Source organism: Acomys minous (genome assembly GCF_964271855.1).
Source record: "Acomys minous genome assembly, chromosome: 12".
In the NCBI taxonomy this organism is placed as follows: domain Eukaryota; kingdom Metazoa; phylum Chordata; class Mammalia; order Rodentia; family Muridae; genus Acomys; species Acomys minous.
Window position 1 is genome coordinate 22,857,713 of NC_140493.1, and position 27,344 is coordinate 22,885,056.

At 56.0% G+C, this 27,344-nt stretch overlaps 1 protein-coding gene across 2 annotated transcripts; it reads left to right on the forward strand.

Moving 5' to 3' along the window:
* Positions 1-27,344, forward strand: KCNJ4 (potassium inwardly rectifying channel subfamily J member 4). 2 transcript variants are annotated; one of them, XM_084750365.1, is made up of 2 exons: positions 1-611; positions 25,630-27,344. In XM_084750365.1, exon 2 carries the CDS (start codon positions 25,669-25,671, stop codon positions 27,001-27,003), a length of 1,335 nt encoding a protein of 444 aa, XP_084606491.1. In that variant the 5' UTR covers positions 1-611; positions 25,630-25,668; the 3' UTR covers positions 27,004-27,344. The 2 variants fall into 2 exon arrangements, with proteins under 2 accessions (XP_084606491.1, XP_084606490.1); XM_084750364.1 differs by lacking the exon at positions 1-611 and adding an exon at positions 5,221-5,773.

Sequence of the window (27,344 nt, forward strand, 5' to 3'; positions counted from 1 at the left end):
GATTTCTGGAGCCGAGCCACGGAGCGAAGCTGGAGAGAGATCGCGGCTGGCCAAGTGAGGAGGGCGACAGTTGCTGCCTTTCATCCTTGTCCTAGAGTCATCTGCGCTTCAGTGTGGCCACCTGCTGAGGCTGGAAACCCTCCTAGGGATTCCTTTCCTGCTTTCCAGGTGGGGAGACGGAGGGCTGGGTTGCACCCCAGTATCACTGGGTGAAGTGGGCAAAGCCAGGCCCTGCCCTCGGTGGCTGGCAACCCAACAGAGAACTGTGCTGAGAAGTAGAAGACAGGCCACAGGTACCTCCTCAAGGATCAGAGACTTAGCCCAATTAATAACCTGCTGTGTGGTCTTGAAGTCCCCGCTCCTCTCCAGGGCTAGGAGATGGAACACTACCATCAATGTCTCCAATTAGCTCTCACCAAGTGTGTGAAATAGTCACCAAGTTTAAAAGAAGCCGTCGAAGTGCAAAGTGCCTCGCACATGCCAAGGGCTATCTCCGTTTCTGTCCTGGTCCTGTCCGTCACTCCAGCCCCAAGGGCAGTCCCTGTGACCGCCAGCTGCACCCTGAAGCTTGGTCTCAGAACTTTCCATGCCTAGAGGTTTCAAGCCAGCAGGTGAGTCCGCCCTCTTCTCTTTTCTCCCCACGGACAGAGCCCAAGACTGATCTCCTGGGACCTAAGACTCTGTGTGCCCCAGGTGTAGAGTGGTTCACAGAGGTTTGCCCTTTCACCTACTCACCCACCTGCCTCCCCTCCTCTGTGGCTGAACAGACCAAGCTCCTCACTTATGGAGGTTGTGTGAACCCCAGGAACCTGCCCCTGGATAGAGCTGCTTTGGGACAGAACGCCTTTTGAGAGTCATATACTAGGCATGTGTGTGTGTGTGTGTGTGTGTGTGTGTGTGTGTATGTGTGTGTGATATATGGGTGTGTGTCTGGGTGGCTGGCAAGACAGGCCTTGGTGTGTGTGTGTGTGTGCACTTTGGATGGATGTGTGAGTCTGTGTATGTGAATGTGTGTATTTATGGCTGTGTGGAGTGTCATGTGGTGTGTTGCTCATTCCTGGCATATGTGTTTATTGGGCATCTACGTGTGTCTTTCTGGTGCGGATGCATATCTCGATAGGTTTGTGTGGGCTGTGCTCATGGTATGTGTGAGTGGATGTGTATTAGCGGCTGGATTCTTAGGTGCTGTGGTATAGGAGTGATACGGGATGTGCTGAGGGTCTTGGGAGTAGAGGCTTCCCCCTTCTTTCTCTGCTCACCTGGTGACCTTCTTCCCCAGCTAAGGGCTGTGCTGAGGCCAGTGGGCGGGCAAAGGCCAGCTTCTGCTCCCTCCAAAGACCTGTGGCTGCTCAGGTCTGTGGCCATAGTTGCCACCAGAGGCAAGGTTGGATGGGTGAGCCTGGGGCCAGGGCTCATGTGACACCCCTCGCTGCCTGGCCTCCTCCCCTCCCCACAGCAGAAGCAGCAGCAGGAAAGGTTGGCGGAGGGGGGCTATTTTGGGAGCATCTCCTTAGCAACAGCTGCCACTGCCGTCTGTGGCGGGTTTTCTATAGGTGCTAAAATATTCCACCCTGGTGACTGAGTGCTGGGTGGTGGGTGAGGATGGCGACCGAGGGTGGGAAAGACCCCTACAGCCTTTCATCCCAAGGGCTGCCGTACCAGATTGGATGCTGGTCCTCTGGACCCCCCCAAAAGCCCTTTCCCCACTCAGGACCTCTCTTCTCGGAGCTATCAGCACCGTGGAGCTTTGAAGCAGGCCAGCTGTGCCCTGATCTGATTTCTCATCTAAACAGCTGAGCGGCCTCAGTTTGCTTCATCTGTGGAATAGGCTGGCTGGACTCTCAGAAACTTTCTAAGCCAAGAAAACCTCTGAACTGAGGGATAACTGACATTTCTAGGTGCGCCCCTAACCCCAGCTCTCCCACCAGTCAGCTCCCCTTTCCCCTCACTCTCCCCAGCCTTATACACAGGCTCAGGAGACCACCGTGGGACTAGGGAGGCCTGAGCAGTCTCCCACAGTGGGTGAGCTAGTGAGCTCTCTGCCAACCTGGAGTGACCCTTCTGTAGAACCCAGGAAGGTCTCAAACTGACTTTCCGTCCTGGCTTCTGCATTTGTTTTATTTCAAGTGAGCTGAGGCAAACCGCTTTCTCTCTATACCTGAGTCTGTCTCTGTACCCAGGAAAGGAGGTGAGTCAATGCCTCGGCTTCACAAAATTGGGAGGTTCAATGGGGAGATAAAATAGGGGGCTGTGGTTCAAGGAATGGACAGTCGCATTTCAGCTCTAGTTGTCGCTGGCCACTGAAGCTATGCATTGGGCACCATCCTTTGCCTCAGTGTCCCCACAGGAACTGTAGCCCCTGAAGCATAGCATTCTCCTAGAGATTGAGGCAGTGCTTTCTGGGGGCCTGAGATGATGGTAGGCTCGTGGGATGAGTCTGTGGAGTCTCAGACTGCTTGCCCAATCCTGCCCACGCCATCGAGGCTGCCCTGTCAAGGCTTGCTTCTATATTGGATGAAGACAAGTCCACTGCCTTTCAGGGCTAGAGAAGACTGTCCCATTACGGAGGAGGCTTCAGAAGTTGGTCCAGAGAAGATATGCAACTAAACAAAGGGTCGCACAGGATCTAACGCCCAAGCCATTCTCCTCCCTTTCCCCAAGACCCTTTACACACACTTATGTACACACACACACACACACACACACACACACACACACGTACACACTGGCAGGCCTCCAACCTCCCATATCAAGCAGGGCATAAGCTTCTGGACCAAGACCCTTTACACACACTTATGCACACACACTTATGCACACACATACACACACGTTCGAACACATACACACACGTGTACACACTGGCAGACCTCCAACCTCCCATATCAAGTGGGCATAAGCTACTGGACCAAGACCCTTTACACACACTTATGCACACACACACAAACATACACACACACATGCTCAAACACACACACACACATGTACACACTTGCAGTCCTCCAACCTCCCATATCAAGCAGGGCATACGCTCCTGGACCATGACATGGCCTTACTGAAGCCTTCAGTCATTCTCAGAACAATTGCTCAAAGTGGGGCGGTGTCTTATTCTCCCCACATTACACAGGGAGAAACAAGAGCCAGAGCAAAGAGAATGCCTGCCCAGGGTCACTGGGGTGTTTATTTGCTGCTGGAAGAAGGACTCTCTTTCCTGGTGTCCCTGGACCTCTCTTGCCTTGGAACTGCCTTCCTATTGTTTCTTACCCAGCTCCAGCCCAGCCGCCTTCCAGGGACTCAGCACCCCAGAGTGCAGCCCAAGCCCAGCAAGGTGGCAGCATCCTTCCCTCAGACTTTTGCCTAGCGACCTGGTGAGGGACACATAGCCTTGGGGAGCAGCTGTGCAGGACCTCGGTATCCCTGATTCTGTGCACTTCCTGCTCTCTCTCTCTCTCAGGCACTTACCACCCCAGGGGAAGCCATGGGTAAGGGGTGGGGGGTGGGGGGGCTGAGGGGGTGGGGGGAGGGGGACAACTGGGACGGCAGATTATTTGCTGTCCCTCCACCATGCTGCTTTCAGTCCACACAGAGGTACAGTAGATCAAAAACGTCGGCTGCTAAGTGAACACTTCACACACACACACACACACACACACACACACACACACACACACACACGCCAGCAAACATCAGTCCAGGCTGTCTGCCTGAGGGCACAGCAGGGTAAGGAGGGAGAACGGTGAAGGTCTGCAATGCGAGGATGGAGTAGTGAGCAGCTGCTGCCAGTGTGAGTGTTAGTGCTCACAGTTCGTGGGCAGTTCATAGAGAATCTCACTCAAGGTCGTGTTGTTTCTAAGTGCTTCTGAAGCCAGGTTGGTCTGATTTTCAGACTCGTCAAAGAAGAAGCACACCTGTGTCTAGTCCAGGGCCTGGTAATAGATGGCCCCCAGCGCTGGCCAACTAAATGAATGAGTACTGAATTATTTGTGGTATAGAAGACCAAGGGCATCTGGGGGGGACGGGGGGCGGGGAACAGAGCGTGCAAGCAGAGAGAGGTGTGAAGGCATCTGGTACGTATTGGAATCCGTGGGCCTTGGGAGGACATGTGTGAATATACGGTGTGCGCGGGAGCCTGACAGTGTACCACACTGAGGAGTTGGCACAGATTGTTTGGGAAAGGGAGAGCCCACAGAAAAGAAAATGGTTTTGTGCTCTGTGCATCGTTAGTCTTGTCATGAAAGGTCTGCTTGGCACAGGAGGCCAAAGAGATTGGACTCCATCAATCAGTTCTCCCAAGCTGGAGAGACGGCGGCGCCGAAGTTAGGAGCTGCTCTTGCAGAGGACCCAAGTTCGGTTCCCAGCACCCGCGTATCAACACACAACTGCCTATAACTCAAGTTCCAGGGGATCACAGGCATCTGCGCGCGCGCGCGCGCGCCCGCGCGCGCACACACACACACACACACACACACACCTACACACACACATACACACCTGCACACACTCGCACACAGGCACAAACATATACACGTTGAAGAAGAAAACAGAGACTAGGGTTTGTTTGACTTGCACTCTACTGGGTGATCTTTTGCAAACTTATTGACGCCCCGTGTCTTCAATCTCTTCCTCTGTGAACCGGAGCCTTACTGACTAGGCGACTATTAGGGTCCCTCTAAAAGAGCGACCTCTGTCTCATAAAGTGGGGGTTCTTAGGGCCCTTAGCTGCTAGCGCTTGGGAGAGAATGCAGACTGCCCAGGAGAGGGTCAGGGCCAACGGGACTCCCCCCCCCCCCACACACACACACACAAGACGAGTTCCCACCTACCCACTCCTGGGCTCCTAGAACCCTCCCCACCTGCCCCTGGGGCCCTCGCAAACCAGGGAGCGGAATCTCGGAACGGGTTCCGGGAGGAGCGTTGCGGGGCGAGGAGGAAAACCCGGGCAGGATTTATGAGAGAACCGGACGGTATAGCCCCTCTCGCCCCTGCCCACCCCGTCGGAGTCGCCGGTCCAGGGCGAGAGTAGCTTGCCTGCGTGGGCCGGGTGCACTGGGAGGGCCGGGGCGGGGTCCGCCCGGGGCTAGCAACCGGGGCGCACAGCCTCCGCAGCGGGGCGCGGGTCACGTGTGAGGAGGGGCGAAAGTCTCCCAAGCCGGGCGCGTGCTGCGAGTTGAGAGTTCTCGGCGCGCCGCTGGCGGCGGGAGCTCGGGCACCCGGGCGAGCCGGGGACGCGGCGAGGACCGGGACCCAGACGGAGGGGGCGGCGGCGGGAGTGGGAGGGACGGCGACAGAGAAGGACACTGCCGGCCGAGGAGGCAGGCGAGGCTGCGCCGGGGCAGGGGGCCGGAGCGCGGCGACCAGGTGCCACAGCCCTGCGGGAGGAAAGGCGGGACCGGGACACAGCGGCGGGGACCTTGTGGCAGGCGCGAGGTGGCCACAGAGCCTGGAGACCCCAGAGCCGAACAGAGAGAGGGTCGCGGGACTGTGGGTAACAGCGGGCGGCGGGGCGCCCTGGGCCCCGGGACCCCACGACCCAAGCCCGGGCTACAAGATGCTGCCTCCCGGGCAACGCCCGGCTCTTGGCGCGGAGTAGCGCTGAAAGTTGCACAGGGAGCGGCGCGGGACGGCACGGAGACCCCAAGACCCACGTTGGCCGCCTGGGTCAGTGGCCACATCGCGGGCAGGCGGCTCCCGCGCCCCGCGCCCCGGACGCTGGACTGCGCCGGGGGATGTAGCGGCCACTAGCTACCCAGACCTTCCTCAGACCTTGCGCCCCGGGGTAAGCTCGGGCTCGCTCAACGCGAGCGCTGTCCTTCTGTCAGTTGGTCCCAGTGTCTGTCTAGCCGAGGGAGTGTCTGTCCTGCCCCTTTGGATGTCCTGCACCCATCTTCCTGACCCGGGTCCTGGAAGGATCCCTGTGCGGTCCTGTGACTTCCACGAGCTGGCGCTTTCTGTCCATTTGGCCACCAGAGCGTCGCCTGTGGGTTGTGGTTGGCAAAAGAAGGGAGATAGATGAAAGACTTTGACCTCCTGCCCTGGAGATGGCCCTTCCCTGCCCCCGCCCACCTCCATGCCAGGAGCTGCAAGGCAGGTGACTTGCAGCAAGGTGGGAAGGGGGTGTCTCTGCTTCCCACCTCCCACCTGCAGCCTCTGAATGGTTCTGAGTATGACAACCCCCCCTCCCCTTTCTGCTGTGTTGAGCACCTGCCTTGTGCCAGATAACTCCAGGGTATGTGAGAAGAGTGCAGTAAATGATGCATTCCGGGGGAGTTTATAGTGGTGGAAACTGAGGCTGTAGAGAGAGGAAGAAAATGCTTTTCTTCTGCAAAGAGTGATGTTGTGAGCTCCAAGCAGGGAGAACTTCCCCCACCACCTGCAGAATGCCTGCTAACCAGGGTCAGCCAGCCTATTGCCAACCCTCCACACACACAAACTATGCATGGAGACCCTGGCTTCAGGGCAGGGAGAGGTAGCCCAGTGAAACAGGCAGCAGTGCCCTCTCGGCACCACAAGCAGGGTGGCTGGGCTGCACTGACAGACAGGGCCTCAAGAGCAGGAGACCGCCAAGTAGTAGGTTAAAGTGTGGGGGGTGGGGTGGGGGGACGGGACAGGACGGGACGGGAGGGAGTGTCTTGCCCTGGACAGAGATGGGGCTGGACCCAGGGTTGCAATATCCACTCCACCCCCACTGCTATGCAGTCTTGCACCTTCCAGGACTGCTAGGAGCCTTTGCTTGGCTTCTGCTGAGGGGAGCAAATGGGGGAAATGGGACAGTTGAGGCAAGGAATTGCATGCAACATGGTAGAAAGCAGCAGCTGCCGGCCATGGGGCTGAAGCCTGGAGGGCTGAACCTAGAACATGCAGCTCTTCCCTCCTTTGGGAGAAGGGTCTCTCTTTCTGGAGTTTTCCATGCTGGGCATCAAGCCTTATATATCCCTTGATCCAGGCTTCAGGAATCAGCCCAGCTAGGTGAGAAACTAGCATACTGGGCAACTTGTGCTCCCTGACCCTCTGCCAACACATCTGTGGAATGCGGACACCAAACCTGCCCCACTGACCTCCAATGCAGGGCCCTGAGCTCTGTAAGCAGAAGACAGCCTGGTAGGCTGGTAAAGGCCTGGGAAGATGGGAGTTAAGGACTCAATTTACTCTGAGGGAAAATAAGTAGCTAGCAGTCGCAAGCATATGGCTGGAAATACAGACTGGCAATAGTGGAGGTGTCTGGGCATAAGAGGGGAAACCTGGGACTTAAGAGCTGTACCTAACGATCCTATGTATTACCTTTAAAGAAACATCTCCAAGGGGGGTGGGGGGACAAAGAAAGACATAGAGGTGACTAGCCAGACAGAAATGTCCGTGGGCTTGTGCTGGGGTGACCTTGGGCAGTTGGCTTGACTTCTCTGAGTCGCCATTTGTACGAGTGGAGACCGGGAGTGCAGCTCGGAGGACTTCGCTGGGATGTCAGTGCCCCGTACACGGTGTCGGTGCCCCGGGAAGAGCGCGCAGAGCCAAGGCATGCAGGTTCTCAAGAGACATTTGTGGATTGGAGGACAAAGTCACTCTAGGATGCTGTGGGAAGATTCAGGCTCAGGATGAGAAGGAGGGGGAGGAGGAACTGTGTGGGCTTACACAGGGCGGGCTGGTTCTTAATGTGGATCTGGGGGAGGCGGGGGCGAGTGCTAAGGGGGGTGTGAGGAGGAGGGGGCCCCTCTGCGGGGACCACTGAGTCACGAGGACATGTAAGCGACATGACAACCAGCAACATGGTAACCAGGAAACTAGCGGTGGGGATGGAGCTGGAGCAGTGTGTTGGGGGGGGGGGGCAGGGCGCGGACTGGCAGCACCCAGCCTTGGAGGGTCCGTGGTGGTTTAGGCTGGCCGGCCTGCAGGGGGTGCAGGCTGGCCAGACAGGCCAGGCAAGAATGGGAGTGTAAGAAGAGAAAGAGGAGGCACCTAGGGGGGGCCTGCTGGGCAGAGGGGGGGCTTCTGTGGTACCTCCCTAGGCTCCTCTTCTCCTCCACATCTCCACTTTTCATGCCTCTCCCCCTAGGAAGCCAAATTTGGCTCACGCAATCTGTCGTCTCTCTTCTGAGATTGGCACGGGGGAACGAGAAGCCGAGTGCATTACATCAGCGCCTGATCCCCCCCCCTGCACTGGGGGAGGGAGGGGAAAGGGACCAAGGACCGGGCCAGGCTGGAGGTGGAAGGGCGGCAGCCAGACTTCAACTTTCTTGCTTGTCTCCTGTTTGCTCTTCTTAGATGTAGGGGGCAGTTTGGGGAAGGCCAGGCTGAGCCTAGAGGTGGGATCAGGACTCCCATCTTGGGGAGGTCCCCACGGCTAGGGCACGAAGCCAGGCCCTGTTGTTTGTCCCTCTGGCTAGCTGAGGCCAGAGAGTTCTTAGGACTTCGTGTGCAATGGCCTGGCCGAGTGACCTTGGGCAGATCCCCCTGGGTAGAGTGCACGTTTGTTTGTATGGTGAGTGTTGGCCATTTGGAGTTTTGGGGGTTCCCCTGAGAGGAGGTGCCCTCTGCCACTTTGGCTCTCCAGGGCCCAGGACGGATCCTATGACCTTGAGCAGCAGCTTCCCTTCCTGTGCCTCCATCTCACCTGTGACATGGGGACGGTGGCCACCCGGGCCCTCCCCATGAGCTGTGGTACAGGAGAGACTGCCCGGCCCTGGCCTGAAAGCCACAGATAATACAGATAATGTAGGGGTCCTATGGCCCTCTACATGATGGCCAGAAGTAGGGGGCAGGCCACCTTGGCCACCGTGGGCCACAGGCGCTGTGGGAGGCTAGTGTTTTGCCTGTAGACACTCGGTGCTTGTGTCATTGGTCTGATGCTGTCATTACACAAAAGCGGAAACTGAGGTTGATGTGGGTCCTGGGGCCACAGTGATGGCCTCTGGGAGCAGAGGAAGCAGGTTTCCAGCTCCTACTTCTCAGGTGCTTCTTGGAGGCTGGCAGGCAAGAGATACCTTCTTCTCGCTGTGGCCAGGCAGAACAGGAGCCCTGAGGGCCTAGCCCCTCCTCTCCTTTTCCTTCTTCCCTGCCCAACTCCACCACCAGGGGACTTTGCTCTTCTTGGGTGTGGGGTGGGGTGGGGGGGATTCCTTTAGAGCTCACTTGAAGACTAATCTTAGGCAGTCCCTGTGAGGGACAAGCTGGATTTCGAGTTACGCTAAAAAAAAAAAAAAAAAAAAGTTCCGGTCCATGCAAGAATATTTGATTCTAGAATATTCCTCTCCCTGGCCAAGTTTTAAGTTTTAAGCAGGGGATGGTCTAGTTGCCCCCAACAACGTGACAGCCCCCCACTCAAGGATCCTCTTGGGAAGAACTCATTTTTATAGATGGGAAGACAGGCTTAGTGACAAGGACTGAGCTGGCCAAGTTACTCAGAGTCAGCCGGAGGGACGGCCTGTTATCCAGGAGAAAGACGGGGGTACCCAAGGTTTGGTGAGAAAGTGAGCATCCTGCTCCAAGGGTTGATCAGGTAGGGCTGGCCCTCCTGCCTGGTGACTTTGGTGACTGTGAATGACATCCCCACCTCAGGAGTCCTTGGGTCTATGATATTTCCCAAAGGTGTGCTAGGAGGCCGTGTGTACCACTCATCCGCTCCGCACCTGGAAGATACAGTGGCTGGCCAGGGCTTTCCACAGATTCTTACTTAATGCAGGAAGCAGCCCTCCATTGATGATGTACCTTCCCCACGTTACAGACAAAGAAGCTGAAGCCCAGAGGGGCTGTGCTACTTGCCTAAGGCCACACAGCAAGCAAGTATGGAGGGACTGGGTTTGAGTTTAGACTGATCTGATTCCATGGGGGCCGCCTCTGGGGCTTCCCCAGAAAGAGTGGAAAATATTCCTCCCCTGGGCTGGGGTTTGGCAAGAGATGGTCTTGTCGCCCCCACAGCCTGACGCCCCCTCAGGGATCCTCTGGGGGCTCCTGTCCTGGAGACAGACACAGTCATGAACCCTTGGGGAGAGGTCATTGTATAGACAGGAAGAGTGAGCTGGCCCAAGGTGACCAGAGCATCAGAGTTCTCTGGCCCGGGACTCTGTCCCCTGCACTCACAGTGGGTGAGGGGAAGGGATCTTCGATGGATGGTGGCTTGCCATGTGGATATAGGTTCGGAATCCTGAGATGCTGGCGGCTCCAGGCTGGGACTTCCAGAAGAGCCAGGTTCTGTCATTCCACGGAGCAGAGAAAGCAGGCATGGTGGGTGCCGATTGTAGGCTTGGCTCCCTGCCTTCAGGTCACCTGCAGATTTCAGCATCATGGCCCTGATGAGATTTGGAGCTGTGGCATGAGACACTTGTCTGGCACGAGACAGTCTAAGAGACTGATGGTAGTTCTCTGTGTGACCTTAGGTCCACCCACAATTGCCCTCTCTGAGCTTGGTCTGCCCAATGAGGTGACATAGTTATGGAAAGAAAAAAAAATCTCTTTGCCCCTCAAGTAACCACCACTGGGCTGTGTGTCTCTGAGTGCTCCTCCCTCCTCATGAGGACCCCAGGCCCTGGAAGGGGCAGGCAGGAACCCTGGGGGCTGGCATAACTGTTAACCCTCCTCAGACGGACTCAGCCCTTCTTGGGGTGTGTGTGTGTGTGGGGGGGGGTGATCTCCAGGCACAGCTCTTCTCCTCTTTTTCATCTTTATTTTTCTCCTGCTCCCTCTTCCCCAGCGGCGACGTGGGCTGATCGCTGCTCAAACTTTTAATTCACATGGTAATTGTAATAATAACACGGGCTGAGGCCCCTCTGCCTGTGACACTGCAGCTGGTGGAGCTCAGCTATGAATAGAGCCTGAGTCACACACAAGCGCGTGCGCGCTCCGACAGGCACGCGCGCGTGTGTGCGCGCGCACGCGCTCCGCTCACGGGTGGTGGGTGGGGTGAGGCATGGGAGGGCAGGGGGCTCACACTAGGGCTAGCTCTGGATCATGACCCCCTGCTTCCAAGGGCCTGTGCAAGGGCCAGTCCCCGTAGACTGACCTCTGGTTCATGGGCGAGCCTGTAAGACATAGGGCATGGTTACTTCTCAGTTCACAGAAGGGGAAACTGAGGCTCCATGAGAGAACATGGCTGCTGAGAATATGTGGGACTGGATAGGTGAGGGTTTTTTTTTTTTTTGGCCGGTTCTGAAGCCACGGTTCTGTTTCAGGACACACAGGCCAGGGACATAGGGGACTCTGGGGCTGGGCCATTACCACTACAGGACTCTCACCATAACCTTCTCACAGCCACCTCCCACCTGCGTGCAACAGGTGCACACAGAACCCTGCCTGGGTGATGGTACTATTGCTTGGTGACATAAAGATTGTATGTAGCAGAGAGTGACCTCAGCCCTCTGATCCTCCTGCCTCCACCTCCTGAGGGCCACCATGTCTGGCTTAGACAGCGCTGGGGGCTGTTTCATGCATGCTGGACAGGTGTCACTCTACCACCTGAGCTGCTGCTCCTCCCGCCCTCACAGGTTGTATGGAGGGAGCGATCAATCAGGAGGTGCTGGACTTTCTACGCAGTCTCAGTCAGGGCTCTGCATTGCCCCATGAGCACAGCATCCCTGTTTTCTTTCTTTCTTTTCTTCTCTTTTTTTCTTTTCTTTTTAGTTTTTCGAGACACGGTCTCTCTGTATTAGCCTTGGCTGTCCTGGACTTGCTTTGTAGACTAGGCTGGCCTCAAACTCACAGTGATCCGCCTGCCTCTGCCTCCCAAGTGCTGGGATTGAAGACGTGGGGCCACCACGCTCGGCACATCCCTGTTTTCATGTGAGAAAAGTGAAGCTTGGTAATAGAATTTGTCCCAGGCCCCACATATGTCCTTTGGACTTACATATATGTCATCCGCCAAAAACCCCAGACTCCCCCTTTATTTGGTCTCCTGCCTCCAACCTGGCGCTGCTCCCCCAGGACACACACTCTCTCTCTCTCTCTCTCTCTCTCTCTCTCTCTCTCTCTCTCTCTCTCTCTCTCTCTTTCTCTCCCGCCCTCCCTGCCCCCAGTTCCTCTTCTCTTCTCTGTGGTCAGTCCTTAGCCAACACATGGCCTCAGCAGGCAGAGTGACGTGAGGTGCCCCTGGGAGAGACACCATCAGACCCTTATAGGCTACCAAGAAAGGTGAACTTCTGCATTCTTCACCCCTGTTAGAGCCACGCTGTGAGAGGTGGTGTTGTCATGGTGATCTACCGCTGAGAGCATGGGTTGAAGATTCTTGGGGGCCGGGGTGGGGGGTGGAGGATGCTCCAGCTGGGCAGGGATGAACTGGGGTGTGCAGATGCAGCCAGAGAACCTCCTGGGATGGGGCTGAAAAGAAGTTTCACCTCAGCTTTAGCCCTGTCTCCTATACCTTTCCTCCTCTAGCAACTCACCTGGGACCGTTAGTCCAGGGACCACATGGGCTTTTCATGGCATTAGACAGTATTTGCCCAGTGAAGGTGGCAGAGTTGGAGCGGGTCCTGCTTCTGCTCCTAAAGGCCTCCAGGGCTCCCCACCCAGATACCTTCCCCTCCTTTCAGGTGCCTATATCTTTGGGGACCAAGGGAGGGGGAGAGGGGAATGGTTCCTTCCGGGTTCCTCTCCTGGGCGCGTCCGCAGATGCGAAATAAGAAAAGAAGCAGACCCTGTCATAGAGGTAGGAGGAAGGCTCAGCCACTCGCAAAGCCTTTGTGACCTTCGCCAGGTCACTGTCACTCTGGGGGGGGAGGGCGTCCTCTGAGGTCTGTGAAGCGAGGGCCACTAGTGGGGACATTGGGACAGTAAGGTGTGCCTAGCTTTTCCCTTGCAGCCTTCTCTGTCACTGGAGCAGGGATGAGAAGGGACAAGGAGGATGGGACAGGTGTCCCGTGGGGTCCTGCCATCTCAAGGAAGCAGCAGAGTGGGCACCAGGCTTCCTCCTCTGGCCTCTTCTCACTTCCCTGACTGATCCCTCCTCTCTGCCCTACCCATATTGAAAGGTCATTGATATGGGAACAGATAGGATGGGGGTCAGTGGGGCAGACAGACGCCATTACCTTCAGATACCTTGTCTCTAGTCACCTGGTGTCCCTCCGTCCTTGCTGAGCCCAGCTCTTGAACCCCAGCTCTCTCTTCCTGTCCTCAGACCTGCAGTAGTGGGCACCAGGGCTTGCAGCTGCAGATCAAGGCTACCACCTGACCTTGGAGAAGTCCTAGCTGGCACCAGGGCCATCCCCCCAACTCCCACCCCCACCCCCACCCACCGGCCCCAGACACCAGACAGTGACTGAGCAGGAGAGTAGAGGATACAGCTAGGGCAGAGAAGCCAGGGTCACATCTCAGGGCTGTCCTGGGTCCCCAAGTCCTTAGATGAACCCCTCAGCCAGCTGAGCCTCGTTCCTCGCAGTCAAGTGGGCTGCCCGTCCTGGGAGGTCTGTGAGCAAACGCCAAATGGCACCTGCTGAGGGAGAGCAAGAGAGTTCTGGCACAGGGCAATGGAAGGGACCCAGAACCCAAATGAACGTATTGTACAGACCGCAGTGGGGGGGAGGGGGTCACAAATGTTCCATTGCCTCAAGTATTCCTATGGCTCCAATGAGACCCGCGTCTTTCCCTCCCAGGGCCCACGGCAGACCCTGCAGGTGTTCCTGTTTGCTTGGTTAGGTCTCTAAGGATTGAAGTCCAGGCCTCAAGCATGCCAGCTGCTGCAGCATCCTTTGCCCCCCTGTCCCCTTCCACGTCTTTTTCACTAAGTCGCCTAGACTGCCTTGAACTCTGCAGGTCGTGCTGACCTTGAAATTTGTGCTCTTTCGGCCTCTGCCTCATCAGTAGCTGTGATGACAGGCCCAGACCACCGGACTTGGCTTTGAGGGAGACCCTAGTTCCAATTTCTGCCAGTTGTCAGCCCTCTCATCACTCTTCAGCGCAGGGCACATGAGGAAAAACCTAGGCGACGTGGCTCAAACTTTTAATCCTAACCCTTTTTGATGGGGTGAGGCAGAAGGCTTGGTTGCTGCAAGTTTAAGGCCAGCATGGGCTATGTGGTGAGTTTCTGGGCCAGCCTGGGCTACAGAGTGAGATTAATGACCAAGTCACGGACAGGGACTGGCCTGTAGAACACTAGGCATGTGTGAGGGGAAGTGGGTTGTTTTTTTTTTTTTTCAGGATGTCATTGGTGTATGTGTATGTGCACCAGGCACACATGTATATATTAATAATACATTATACATGGTATATTGTTTTTATTCTGGGTCTTGTTTGGAGCTGGAAAAGTCAGTGCCTTCTGTAGAGGTCCTGAAGACGGAACTGGTAGAAGAGTCTGTGGATAATGTGGCTCCCTTTTCTCCCTCAGCTCTTGGGGGCCCAAGTGTCAAGACCTCTAGGAAGCTGCTGCTCTGCCTTGAAATACCCTCCTCTCCGCACCCGTAGCCAGCTGTCCCCAGGGCCTCAGTCCTACCTAAGCCGTATTTGAAGCTCTGTCTTGCCCAGCTTCCTCTGCATTCTAGAACTCGGACATCTTTCCAGGGACCCTTTCTTAGGCCTCTGACTGTGTAGACTCCTTGGCTCTTGTCCTGGCACAGGACGCATCACCTCACAAGACCCGAGCTGAGCGGGCCTGCTCAGAGTTTACGTTCTTTCCTTTCTTTCTTTCTTTCTTTTTTTCCTTTTTGAAACATGGTCTCATTAGGTAGCCCTGGCTGTCCTGAACTCAGAGTCTGCCTGCCTCTGCCTCCTGAGTGCCGGGATTAAAGGCATGTGTCACCATGCCCAGCTCAGAACTCGCTGCTTGTCCCACAGCCCATAGTGAGTACTCAAGATGTCGCTACCCGCCATGCACGCTGCAGAGCATAGCTGCAGACAAGCCAGGTAGGAAGGCAGGGGCTGAGCCAGCTCAGGATGCTGTTAGGTGGTGAATGGGTACATGGAGCTGAGTCCGCACTCAGCTGACAGGTAGATGCTCTCTTGGCCACAGTCCCTTGCCTGTGGCTGAACAGTTTTGGGATGTGACCACAGCCCCTCGCCCTTTGAGGCCTCTGCTGTGCCCTCTCTTCTAGGCCCTGCCCTACCTCCCAAACCATCATTCTGCAAGCTTCTCCCTTTGAGCACAGGATCCCATGGCTGGGATGGATGCCTGTCACCCCTTGGCCCCAGGACATGCAGGACAGGGCTCTGTGGAGGTGGAGCAGAGGTCTGAGACTTGAGCCGTCCTGTCCCCTGTCCCTTCTGCTCACAGCTTCTGTGCCGTGTCCTATGGTGCAATGGCACAGAAGGTCCTCCTGGTTTGTGCTTGGGGCCACCTCTGCTCCCTCATTATAGCATCAAAAATAGCTTGTCACATTCTGTGACATCGCCCTGCTCAGGCCCTTCACGGGGAATTATGACAGGCTGCACAGGGTCTCATGTCCTTGTCCCTTGTCAGTTGTGTGTGAAGTGTTTACTGCATGCCCAGCTCCAGGACTCAATGTGATCAGTCAAGAGCCCTGCCTGGGTGGACCAATGACATAAGGTCCACAAGGGCTGTAAGGAAGAGGAGGGCACGGCAGGAAAGTACAAGGCATCATTGAACCTAAAGCCTCTAAGACAGAACTCCAGTGGGAGGGGCTAGGAGCTAAAGAGCCACAGAATTTCAGTGAGAACAGCAGAAACAGCCAGCGCAAAGGCCCCCAAGGCAGGGAGACTTGATGTGTTAGAAGGAACAGGGAGGTAGACCATATGGCTATGTGGCGAGGATTTGGGGAGGGAACTGAGGGGGCAAGGTCAGTGTGAGGGCAAAAGCTTATCTGGGCCCAGAGTTCACCTTGGGGGATGTGGGGGTAGGGGGCAAGCAGAGCTGGGAAGCGATAGGAATCCTTGGCTGGGGAGGCCCGGAGGAGGCTGTGGGTTGGGCTCAAATCTGTGGACATGGGATAGAGCATCCAGCATCCCGGCCTGTGGGCCCTGTTCCTCAGCTCCCCATAAGAGATAAAATCAGGACCACTCCAGCTTGGAATGAGGACCACTACATGGCCGGTGCATGTCCATAGTGGTTCACTGAAAGTATTCTCTCCCTGCCCTTAGGTTGTGGGGGTGAGCCACCCCGGGAGCCCTCACAGGCTGAGGAGGGGAAGGCGGGAGGCAATGGGCACCATCCAGCAGACACTCAGAGTGAGTCTGCTCTGAGGGAGATGTGGCTGCTGGTATTTTAAGGCTCGGGGACTGGATGAGATCACTGGGGGAGGGGAGGGGGGAGGAGCGGCTGTAGAGGAGCCAAGGAGGGAGGTCAGTGATGGAGGGGTGTTGGTGGTGGTGACTGGTGACGGAGCCTATGCTCCCAGGGGGTGTGGCTTATAGAAGTGGGGGCAGGAATGCAACCTGAGAGGGCTCTCAGGCCTGGAGGAGTCGGGAGCAAGGTGGGGACTGACTGCAGGCTCCTTTGCCGGTAGAGGGGAGACTGGAGGGAGGTATATGCTACGCCCTTCAAGAAGGGTTTTTTTTTGGTGGGCAAAGGGGCTTTTGTGGGCTTGCTGTGCAGGCGTGAGGACCTGAGTTCAGATCTCCAGACCTGATGTAAAAACGAGAGCTTTGGCAGTGTGCTCGTTACCCCTGCACAGACACGGGCAGATCCTGGGTGCTGCGGGCCAGCCAGGCCAGTCAAAATAGTGAGCTCCGGGTTCAGTGAGACTCCGTGTCCAAAAAATAAGGCGGAGAGGTGTAGAAGAAGAAAACTGATGTGAACTTCTGGCCCCTCTGAGACACATGCGCTCACAGGAGGCACAAGAGCAAGTGCGTACTCATACATGTGTGTGTGCGCGCGCGCGCGCGCACACACACACACACACACACACACACACACACACACACACACACACACACACCCATAGAATGGCTGCACCTTGCCGTGCACACTGTCTGCCCTCTGCACTTTACAGTTTATATCCCCTCGCCCTCCACTGTTCATCTTTGCACCATGCCTGCATAGCAGGTATGATCCTTCCTCATTTTGTAGATGTGACTCAGAAGTTAAGATCTGTCTCCCAAGGCCCCACAGCCCCTAGGGGACGTGTTCTTAGGCTGTCTGGGATCATACTATTTGTTGAGGACCTCATGAATGCTGTGGCCCGTCTCTGACAAACACACATACATCATGCTAATTTAAAAAAAAAACTCATGGGTATTTTCCATAGGTGGTACACTCATATGGTTCTAAAATTAAAAGGCAAATGAAGAAGCAGGGAAGTATTCTGCCACCCTCCTCTATCCCTAGCCACCTGCTCCCCCTCCCTCGGAGCAGTCGGTGTCACCAGTTTCCTGGGTCTCCATCCAGACAAGCTGGGAGAGAGAAGAAGCGAAGAATATGCGTAGCTATAAACTCCTCTTTTTCACACGAGGTAGCGACTCTACTCACCGCTCATCACTGTTGCCTTTTTTTTTTTTTTCACTTAAAAATACATCTCGCAGGCCCACAAGGCTCCCGAAAGAGCGGCCTCCTTGGCTTCTGTGGCTGCGTGGTGCAGTGGATGGGCAGCTGGGCCGCTTCCAAGCTGCGCCTCAACTAGAAGGCTGCCTGCCTAGCTCCCCGCGTGCATGCGTGCGACTGTGTGATGGTCTCCGGCTGGGAGATGGCTCAAGCATCAGTATCATGGTACCCAGGGTAGGGGAGGAGGCAGGATGAGGCACCGCCCTGGCTCTGAATACCCTAACCCTCCTCTTATACTGTTTCTGGCTTCTTTTCGTTTCCCTTTTTCTCTTCCTTCCTCCCTCCTTCCCTCTTCCTCTTTCTTTCTTTCATCTTTCTTTCTTTCTTTGGCAGGGTTTCACTGCACCATGTAGCCCTGGCTAGCCTGGAATGCTCTATGTAGACCAGGCTGGCTTTGAACTCCTAGAGATCCGCCTGCCTCTGCCTCCCAAGTTGCTGGCATTAAAAAGCCTATGCCATCACTCCCAGCTTTTATTTTTACCTTTTTGAGACAGGGTTTCATGTAGCCCAGGCTAGCCTGGAATTCATTATAGAGCCAAAGATGACTCTGAACTCTTAATCTTCCTGCCTTTACCTCCCACATGCTGAGATTACAGTGTGCTGTGCTAGAGCCTCTTCTGCATGTGGTGCCTGCTGGGGGCAGCTTGTGCACTGAGGGGATAGCCAGTATCCACTCCTCAAAGTTCCAGGAGTCCCCACACACACACCCATGTTTGCTGAGACCCAGGGGCAAGGCAGTGAGTGAGTGCTCAAGTCCACCCAGGTGGATGGCAGGGACAAGGCAGATGTGGGCTCTTCCGGGCCATCTATGATCCTGTTTTCTGTCTCCAGCTTCACTCTTCCTGACCCAGGAGGCATTTTGAGCCTTGGATAAAAGGGGTCAGTGGGCTGAGTGGGTCAGGGGGGTCACCTTGCCTGAGCTCCCCCCAGTGGGTCTGAGACCCTCGCTTTCCTCTGTGCGTTCACACCTAGCTACCTGCTCTGCATGGTGATCCAGGAGATCTAGAGCCTCACAGTTAATCCCTATTGGACAGCTCCCGTCTGCTGGGGGCCCAAGGTCACCTACTCTGTCACCCAGTTAGCCACCGCCAAACCCTGTGGGCCTTGTCTGGAGTGTTCCCAGCCCCCCCCCCCCCTTTTTCTCTCTAGCTCCAAGCCACTGTTGTCACCTCTTGCTTCCCTACTCACCCTACCATACCTGGAGCCTCAGACCTCAAAGGTGGGAACGACCAGGGACCTCTTAGGGATGTTTGCGTCCAAGCTGTACTGTGTAACTTGCTGTGTAGCCCAGGTTGGCCTCAGACTCCAGGCTAGTTGCAACCCTCTCTGTCTTGGCTTTCCTGCTTCTAAAACAGGAATGATGACGGTGCCTTTCCCGAGGTCGCCACGGGGCTGAGAGGAATCGATCGGCACAAAGCACTCAGAATGGCTCCTGCCTGGAGTGAAGGCCTGCTAAATGTTCTGTGTGGACCCTGCCACATGATAGTGCTGCTCCAGGGGGAGGGGCGGTGTGCTGAGGGGCTCCAGGGTCTGGAGGAAAGCAGCATGCCTGGCACTGTGTGGCCTACAGTTTGGTGACATCCAGCCACCCTGCAGGTAGGAATGGGTTGTTATGCTCCTTCTGCTAGTGGAGATGCTGAGGCCGAGCTGCGAGAAAACCTTCCAGAGCCCACCTGGCCGAGTCCACTCTGTGTGAGTTGATTCCAGGGCCACTTGCTCTCAGGGCATTGGATACTCTCTGGGTGAGATGTAGGTGGCTATGGTTGGGTCTTGAGGTTCCTCCTTGGATCTCAGAGCAAGAGTGTTCCTTCTCTGAGTGATACACAGTCATACATGCCGCTTACCCTGTGCAGGCATGTGTTGTGTGCCATCCTGTTTATTCTTTTGGTTTGGTTTGGTTTGGGCTTTTTTTTTTTTTTTTGGTTTTTTGAGACAAGGTCTCTTTCTGTTAGCCTTGGCTGTCCTGGACTCGCTTTGTAGACCAGGCTGGCCTTGAACTCACAGCGATCCACCTGCCTCTGCCTCCCGAGTGCTGAGATTAAAGGCGTGCGCCACCATGGCCCAGCACACTCTGTTTATTCTTACAGTCTTACCTGGTGAGATCCATATTAGTGTTCCGTACAGATGAGGCATGCAGAGTCCAGAGAGGTCAAGTATCTGACCTGAAGTCACACAGAACGTGACCGGGAAGGACCAGAGAGAGATCAGTCAACTGCGAGCTGGCCTCGCAAGTGTGAGGGCTTGGGTTTGAGCCCCTGAACTTGCATAAAGCGCTGGGTGTCGTGGCAGGTGCTTGTAGTCTCAGTGCTGGCACAGTAGAATCAGGAAGATTCTTGGGGCTCACTGGCCAGTCAGCCCAGACTATGTGTGGATCCCCCAGGCCAGTAGGAGACCGTGGACAAAGAAGATGGCCAGTGTTTCTATGGACGACATCACAGTTGTCCTTGGGGTGTCATCATTGGGAGGGAAAGATGGAGATAAAGGGATCTGACTACCCAGGGTCAGAGGAACAGGACAGGGGCCTGCAGAGGGTGACACCCTGCCCCCAAGCCCCCTTGTTTCTTTTGAGACTGTCCCACTGTGTAGCCCTGGCTGGCTTGGAACTCACTGGCCTTCAGCTCATAGCGATCTGCTTGCTTCTGTCTCCAGAGTGCTGGGACTAAAGGTGTGTTCTCCCATGCCGCCTTTGAAGAATGAACTGGAAAGGCCTGCCCACTTATTCCAGCAAGTCCAAGCCAGGGACGCCTCAAAGCCGGAGCATAGGGCACTCTCAAGGGTTAGGATATGAGCTGCCGGTGTGGATTCCCCACTTCCCCAAGGGAAACTGCCCACCTTCTAGAGGCAGGACCCGACTCCCACTGACTGCCTGAAAAGCTCAGGGAACTACAAAGAGTCCCTTCCCTCCGTTGTCTTAGACAGCTTGCACATATCCCCTCTCGCCAGGGAGTCGTGAAAGGTCCCTACTTTGCAGGCAGCAGTAGGTGGGTCTGCCCAGAGCACCTGTGTGGTAGAATCAAGCCAGAAGTCCCCTCGCAGCTCTTGTTCTGTGTCCCTGAGTCACTGTATCTTAGTCACCGCCAACCTGTCACCTTTGGAGGTTTACCTGAGGCAGCCTGCAGGCTGGCCCCTCCACCATCAGGTTTGTCCCCAGTGGTTCTCAAAAATCATCCTAAGGATGGCCTGCTGAGGTCAGAGGACCATTGCCTCTGTGTGCAGGTAGGGAAATGAAGTCCCAAAGCAGAAGTCTTAGAGCCAAGTCTTGACATCTCAAGCACATGAATGCAACCAGCAGGTCATTTTCCTTAGTTGATCTGATGATGCTAAATGGATGCGAGACTGCAAGGGGAAGGAGCACGGAGAAAGTAGGGCCGACCTGAAGGGCAATTAGGGCAGTGAGGGGTGGGGGAGTTAGGGAGGGGGCTTGTTCCCAGAGGAACTAGGCTAAGCAGAATGTCACAGCAGATAAAAGGGTACAGGGCCCAGGGCCCCGGAAGGGCATGGGCAAGGGTGATCTGGGGACCAAGAAGAGAGAGAGTCCTACCTTGCTGCTTCTGCTGTGCAACCCCCAGGCTTCTCTCTCCGGCTCTGCAGCCCAGATGGGAAACAGCAGCCGGAAACCCTTTGTGTTTCAGTAGCTGCTTAATAAATACATGTTAGCTGAACAAAGACACAGCGATACCTCGGTGAGATAGGCCACGCCATGGCTGCTGTGGAGCCTGTACTTCCGGAGCATTCCTTCACTCAAACACTTCAGAGACAGGGCCCTGAGACTGAGGTGTGAGTCCTCCAGTGAGCCATGTTGCCTCACCACCAGCAGGGACCTAGAAGATTCATAATAGGATAAATAGCCTTGACAGGCTGGCTGTCCGCAGCATGCCTTCTGCTGCACTCTGCCCATCTGCTCTCGGGGCTGGCGAGGCCAAAGGGAGATTCCCAGGGAGGTAGTGCATAGCATCTGCTCACTCTTTCTGTCATGGGTAGCCAGGATGTGTGTGGCGGTGAGCGGCTAGGAATGGCGGTCCTCACAGCCTGTGAGGTTCCTAAAAGAACCTTTGCCACTACACATACAGCAAGATGCAATCTGAGTAAGGCCAGTGTCTCCATGCACGCTGCCCAGTTTGCTGGGATGCTCTCGGAGGCTGGGCCACATGGCCTTCCCCTGCTTCTACTGTCTTCCTTCAAGTTCCATAGCCTTAAAAAGTCCCCAAAAGAAGGCAAGTGGCCCCAGGCTTGGGGGGATAATGCAAGGCTGGGAAAGGGGAGGACTTGCCTGGCGTCCCTCCACAAGGCAGTTCAGAGGGGTCCAGCCTTTTTATTTTCATTTATTTTTTTCCCCCACACAGCCGGCATCCTTTTAGTGAATCCTTGATGGACAGGTTGGAGATGGGTCCCCTGCCTTCCAGACGGTATGGGCTGAGATCATACAGCTCCCTGGACAAGCAGGGCTCTACTTAAAGGAGGACGATGCTGATCAGTGCTTTGTGTCCCATCCTGTCATCCATACCCCTTCCCCTTTGAGCTTTCCCTCTGGCGTCTGTATCTTTTCCCAGAAGCCTCCTGTGATCAGAGAAAGATCTCTGGCCATGCCCATACAGTTATCAAGTGGACGCAATGCCCAGTTGGCACTTTTCACGCCTGTGGCGGCAACGGCAGCTGCTTGTCAGAACAGGAGGGTCTTCAGGAGGCTAGACTGTACACAGCCACTCCTCTCTGTAGCTGAGAGGCCAACCCAGCTGAGCACTGGGATGAGCAAGAGCCTTAAGAGCTCAACATGAGGCAGGCACGGGAGCTGCTCCAAGAGCCTGCTGGGGTCCTGAGGAGAGGCACGGAGGCCCGCAGAACTATGGGGTGAGTGATGGGAGGTTCCGGAGAGTGCCTGTTGAGCAGGGAGGTGAGTACCTGATACGGCCAACTCCGAGTGTCGAGGCTGCTGGCAGAGGCTCCCTCACCTTCACCCACTAATCAGAGAGAGCCCTTGGCATTGCTGAGGGAGGGAACTCCAATAGCCTTGAGGCATGGGGGCTCCCTCAGCTGCTCACCCCAGGGCCCCTTGTGAGGGTGGACCCTCACAAATGAGCTGGTCCTACCAGCGGACAGCCGGAGGTCCTTGGCACCCTGAGAGGAGCCTCTGGCAGGATCTTCTTCGGACAGCTAGTGGCATTCATCCATCAAAGGCTCAGGTGCCTGGCCCTGCCCTCTTTCTCCCTTGCGGAGGCATAGGCTATGCTTCAGACCCTGTCATGGTGGGGTTAGTATCTACGTTTTCCTGGCTCCGGTCCCCCTGGCCCCTCAGGAGAAGAGGCAAAGGCCCATCCTTCAACATATCAGGGTGAGTGTGAGCACCCTGGGCAGGGCAGTCCCACCTGCCTCATTCTGAGACCTCCAATGGCTCCTTCCCGGCCTCTTTGGCCTCAGCTATAAGACAGTGGTCTTGAACGTGGCTACCTTGTGTCCCTCAGCTGTGTCTCTGGTGCTAGTGAAGGGGTTGGGCATGGTAGAACACAGCAGGGGAACCCCAGATAAAGTTAGGAGTATCACGCCGGGCGGTGGTGGCGCACGCCTTTAATCCCAGCACTTGGGAGGCAGAGGCAGGCGGATCGCTGTGAGTTGGAGGCCAGCCTGGTCTACAAAGTGAGTCCAGGATAGTCAAGGCTACACAGAGAAACCCTGTCTCGAAAAACCAAACCAAACAAACAAACAAATGAAAATAAAAAGTTAGGAGCATCATAGGGCCAGCATCATCACATTCTGGGCCATACCTGAGACACCTAATGTTCCAGGTCAGGCAACTAAGGTCCCACCAAGTCACATGGCAGATATGGAACGTTGACCTAGGGAGTCCCTTGGGGTGGGGTAGGGTGGGGTGCAGGAGAAAAGCAGGGTTGGGTAGGGTGGCCTGGGGGAGGAGAAGGAGACTCTGGAGAAAGAGGCAGGGGAAGAGACTGTTGATATCTAAATTATAGCATTGGCCTGCACCGGTTGCTGCGGCAACCGAGTTGTCCTGAACCAGGGAAGTGTGTAAACATTGCCACAGATGCACAATTAGACCAGGAAGAATAGAACAGAAAATAGAAGCTTCTAGACTTATATAATTCTAGGCCAAGATGTTATCGGGAACCCAGGCTGGGTCCTGGCCGTGTGGCCTCTGGCTCCCCACCTCCCCCCCAACCCAGACGACAGCAGCTCCTGGGCTCAGTCATCAACAGCAGGGAACACTGAAGAGAGAGTGTGCCCTCTGTGTGTCCAGCTCACAGGCATGCCACACGGGGGTGACAAGCTTCTGCTGGAACAGCTGGCAACCACAGTCAGGCCCGCCTGCCTCTCACAGGCGCCCAGCAAGCGGGAAGTAGTGGGTTGGTGGGTTCTGTCTTCCAGGGTCTTGTACGGTAGGGATTTCCGTCCTCGGTTTGCAGATGAGGAAACTGAGTGGTCTGGGTAGGCGGCAAAAGTGGCAAGTGCCTCACCTATGCCCAGACTTCATCCAGGAGCTCCCGGAAGGCAGCACATCCTGAGTCTGGATCCACTGTCTCTCCAGCTGCCCAGTTTCCCTCTTTCAGTCAGCTGCATGTGCCCAGACAGGGACAGAAGGTCCAGGGCTCTCCCTTCCTCCATCTTGACCAGCACACTGTCCTGTCACTGTCGGTCAGCCCTGTCCTCCTCCTAGCAAGTCTGAGACAGGGCAGGAATGTGGGGATAAGTGGCACCCTGTCTGGGGACACTCACTCCATGGTAACTGTTAGCCACAGTTTGTGAAACCAATACAGTGGATGAGCTGAAATTTAATGAAAGTAACGGTGGCGCACGCCTTTAATCCCAGCACTCGGGAGGCAGAGGCAGGCAGATCACTGTGAGTTCCGAGGCCAGCCTGGTCTACAAAGCAAGTCCACGACAGACAAGGCTAACACAGAAAGACCACAAAAACAAACAAAAAATAAAAAACAAAACCAACCATAGGTAGTCGGTACAGAGGGTACATTCCTTTCTTTTTTTTTTTTTTTTTTTTGGTTTTTCAAGACATGGTTTCCCTGTGTAGCCTTGGCTATCCTAGACTCCATTTGTACGACAGGCTGGCCTCAAACTCACAGTGACCTACCTGCTTCTGCCTCCCGAGTAGCTGGGATTAAAGGCATGCACCACTATGCCCAGCTTTTCTTTTCTTTTCAACATACATTGGTGTTTTGCCTGCATGTATATCAGTGTGAGGGTGTCAGGCCGCTTGGAACTAGGGTTACAGACAGTTGTGAGCTGCCATGTAGGTGCTGGGAATTGAACCCAGGTCCTCTAGAAGAGTAACCCGTGTTCTTAACCACAGAGCTACCTCTCTAGCCCCCGCTGCGAAGGTTTAGTTGGGAGGCAAATGGGCTCAAAGCTCTGGGCCCGCAGGACACGGAACGGAGATGAACATCAGGATGGGAGTGCGGCTCAGAGGCCGAGTGCTCGCTGCAACCCGAAGGCCCTTGGCCCCAATCCTGGCACCACTGAAAATAAAAAGAGGTTGGCAAGAGGGCGTGGCGGATAAAAGTGCTTGCTTGCAAGCCTGACAGCCTGAGTTCGAGCCTTGGAAACCAAGATGAAAAAGGAACTGACTCCTGTAAATTGTCCTCTTGTCTTTAACACACGCATCACAGCAAGCATGCATCTTTCCTGCCCCCATCATGGCAAGCACACCTCCCCCCCAATCATGGCAAGCATGCCTCTCCCCCCGCGACATAGCAAGCACACCTCCCCCCATCATGGCAAGCACATCTTCCCCTCCCCCAACAATGATGATGACAGTCAGAAGTTGAAGGGTGAGTATAGCGCTACGCCAGTTTGGTTTCACATGCAGTAGGCGGAGGCAGGTAGATCTCCTGAGTTTGAAGCCAGGGTGGTCCACATAATGAGTTCCAGGTTTGCTGAGGCAACATGGTTGAGACCCTGCTTCAAAAGTAGAAAATACACACAAACAGAAGCTTCCAGAATGGTGACAAGATGGCACAGCCCCCACACTGAGCATCAGGGTCTAGGAACTGGATCCTGTTCTTCATTGAGTGGATCCCAGTCCAGGGGGTTGGAACGGGCTTAGGTCTGGTCTTCAAAAACGACCCTCTGGCACACTCCGCCCCCCCCACCACCACCAATCAGGGTCACAGGAAGCCTTGAGGTCCTGTGTAAAGCCTGGTGGGTGGTCTCTTTACAGGAGCCCCTCGCTTTCCAGCCCCTCACCTGTCCCTTGTTCTCTGCAGGCCCTGCATCTCCCCAGGTAACCACGCCGGCCTCAGGCCATGCACGGACACAGCCGAAACGGGCAGGCCCACGTGCCCCGGCGGAAACGCCGCAACCGCTTCGTCAAGAAGAACGGCCAGTGCAACGTCTACTTCGCCAACCTGAGCAACAAGTCCCAGCGTTACATGGCGGACATCTTCACCACCTGCGTGGACACGCGCTGGCGCTACATGCTCATGATCTTTTCTGCGGCCTTCCTCGTCTCCTGGCTCTTTTTCGGCCTCCTCTTCTGGTGCATTGCTTTCCTCCACGGCGACCTGGAGGCCAGCCCCTCGGTGCCTGCTGCAGGAGGCCCGGGGGGCAATGGCGGGGCAGCCCCGACGGCCCCCAAACCCTGCATCATGCACGTGAACGGCTTTTTGGGAGCCTTCCTGTTCTCAGTGGAGACACAGACGACCATTGGCTATGGCTTCCGGTGCGTGACAGAGGAGTGCCCGTTGGCGGTCATCGCGGTAGTGGTCCAGTCCATCGTGGGCTGTGTCATCGACTCCTTCATGATCGGCACTATCATGGCCAAGATGGCACGGCCTAAGAAGCGGGCCCAGACGCTGCTGTTCAGCCACCATGCTGTCATCTCAGTGCGAGATGGAAAGCTCTGCCTCATGTGGCGGGTGGGCAACCTGCGCAAGAGCCACATTGTGGAGGCCCATGTCCGGGCCCAGCTCATCAAACCCTACATGACCCAAGAGGGCGAGTACCTGCCGCTGGACCAACGCGACCTCAACGTGGGCTATGACATCGGCCTGGACCGCATCTTCTTGGTGTCACCCATCATCATCGTGCATGAAATCGATGAGGACAGTCCGCTCTATGGCATGGGCAAGGAGGAGCTGGAGTCGGAAGACTTTGAGATTGTGGTCATCCTCGAGGGCATGGTGGAGGCCACGGCTATGACCACGCAGGCCCGCAGCTCCTACCTGGCCAGTGAGATCCTGTGGGGTCACCGGTTCGAGCCTGTGGTCTTCGAGGAGAAGAGCCACTACAAGGTGGACTACTCACGGTTCCACAAGACCTACGAGGTAGCTGGCACGCCCTGCTGCTCTGCCCGCGAGCTGCAGGAAAGCAAGATCACGGTGCTGCCCGCCCCGCCGCCCCCTCCCAGTGCCTTCTGCTATGAGAATGAGCTGGCCCTCATGAGCCAGGAGGAAGAAGAGATGGAAGAGGAGGCTGCTGCCGCAGCAGCCGTGGCTGCGGGCCTGGGCCTGGAGGCAGGCTCCAAAGAGGAGGCAGGCATCATTCGGATGCTTGAGTTCGGCAGCCATTTGGATCTGGAGCGCATGCAAGCCACCCTCCCACTGGACAATATTTCCTACCGCAGGGAGTCTGCCATCTGACCTCCAGGCCCTGCCATCCTCTATCCCTGCAAGAGCCTGCCTCTGCCAGGGCTGGGGTGCTCGGATGAGCCTCCCGCTCTCAGGACAGTTTTGAACCTGGCTCCGTGGACCTGGAGGAAGGTGGGGGCTTTAAAGACTGGGAGATCCCTTCCTGTGAACTGCAGAGCCCAGGACAGGGAAGGACCCAGGAACTCAGTCCTGCTAGCCTGAGCCCCCTGGCACCTCCCCCACGGGTGGCTCTGGGCCCCCCAGATCTTCCACCTTTTTCCCACTGACCCTTCAAGGATGGGCCCCTTCTGCTCTCAGGACCTTGGGGAAGGCGGCTGGACTGCTGGGGGAGG

Coding starts and splice junctions, on each gene's coding strand:
- KCNJ4 (XM_084750365.1), top strand. CDS start 25,669: ATGCACGGACACAGCCGAAACGGGCAGGCCCACGTGCCCCGGCGGAAA.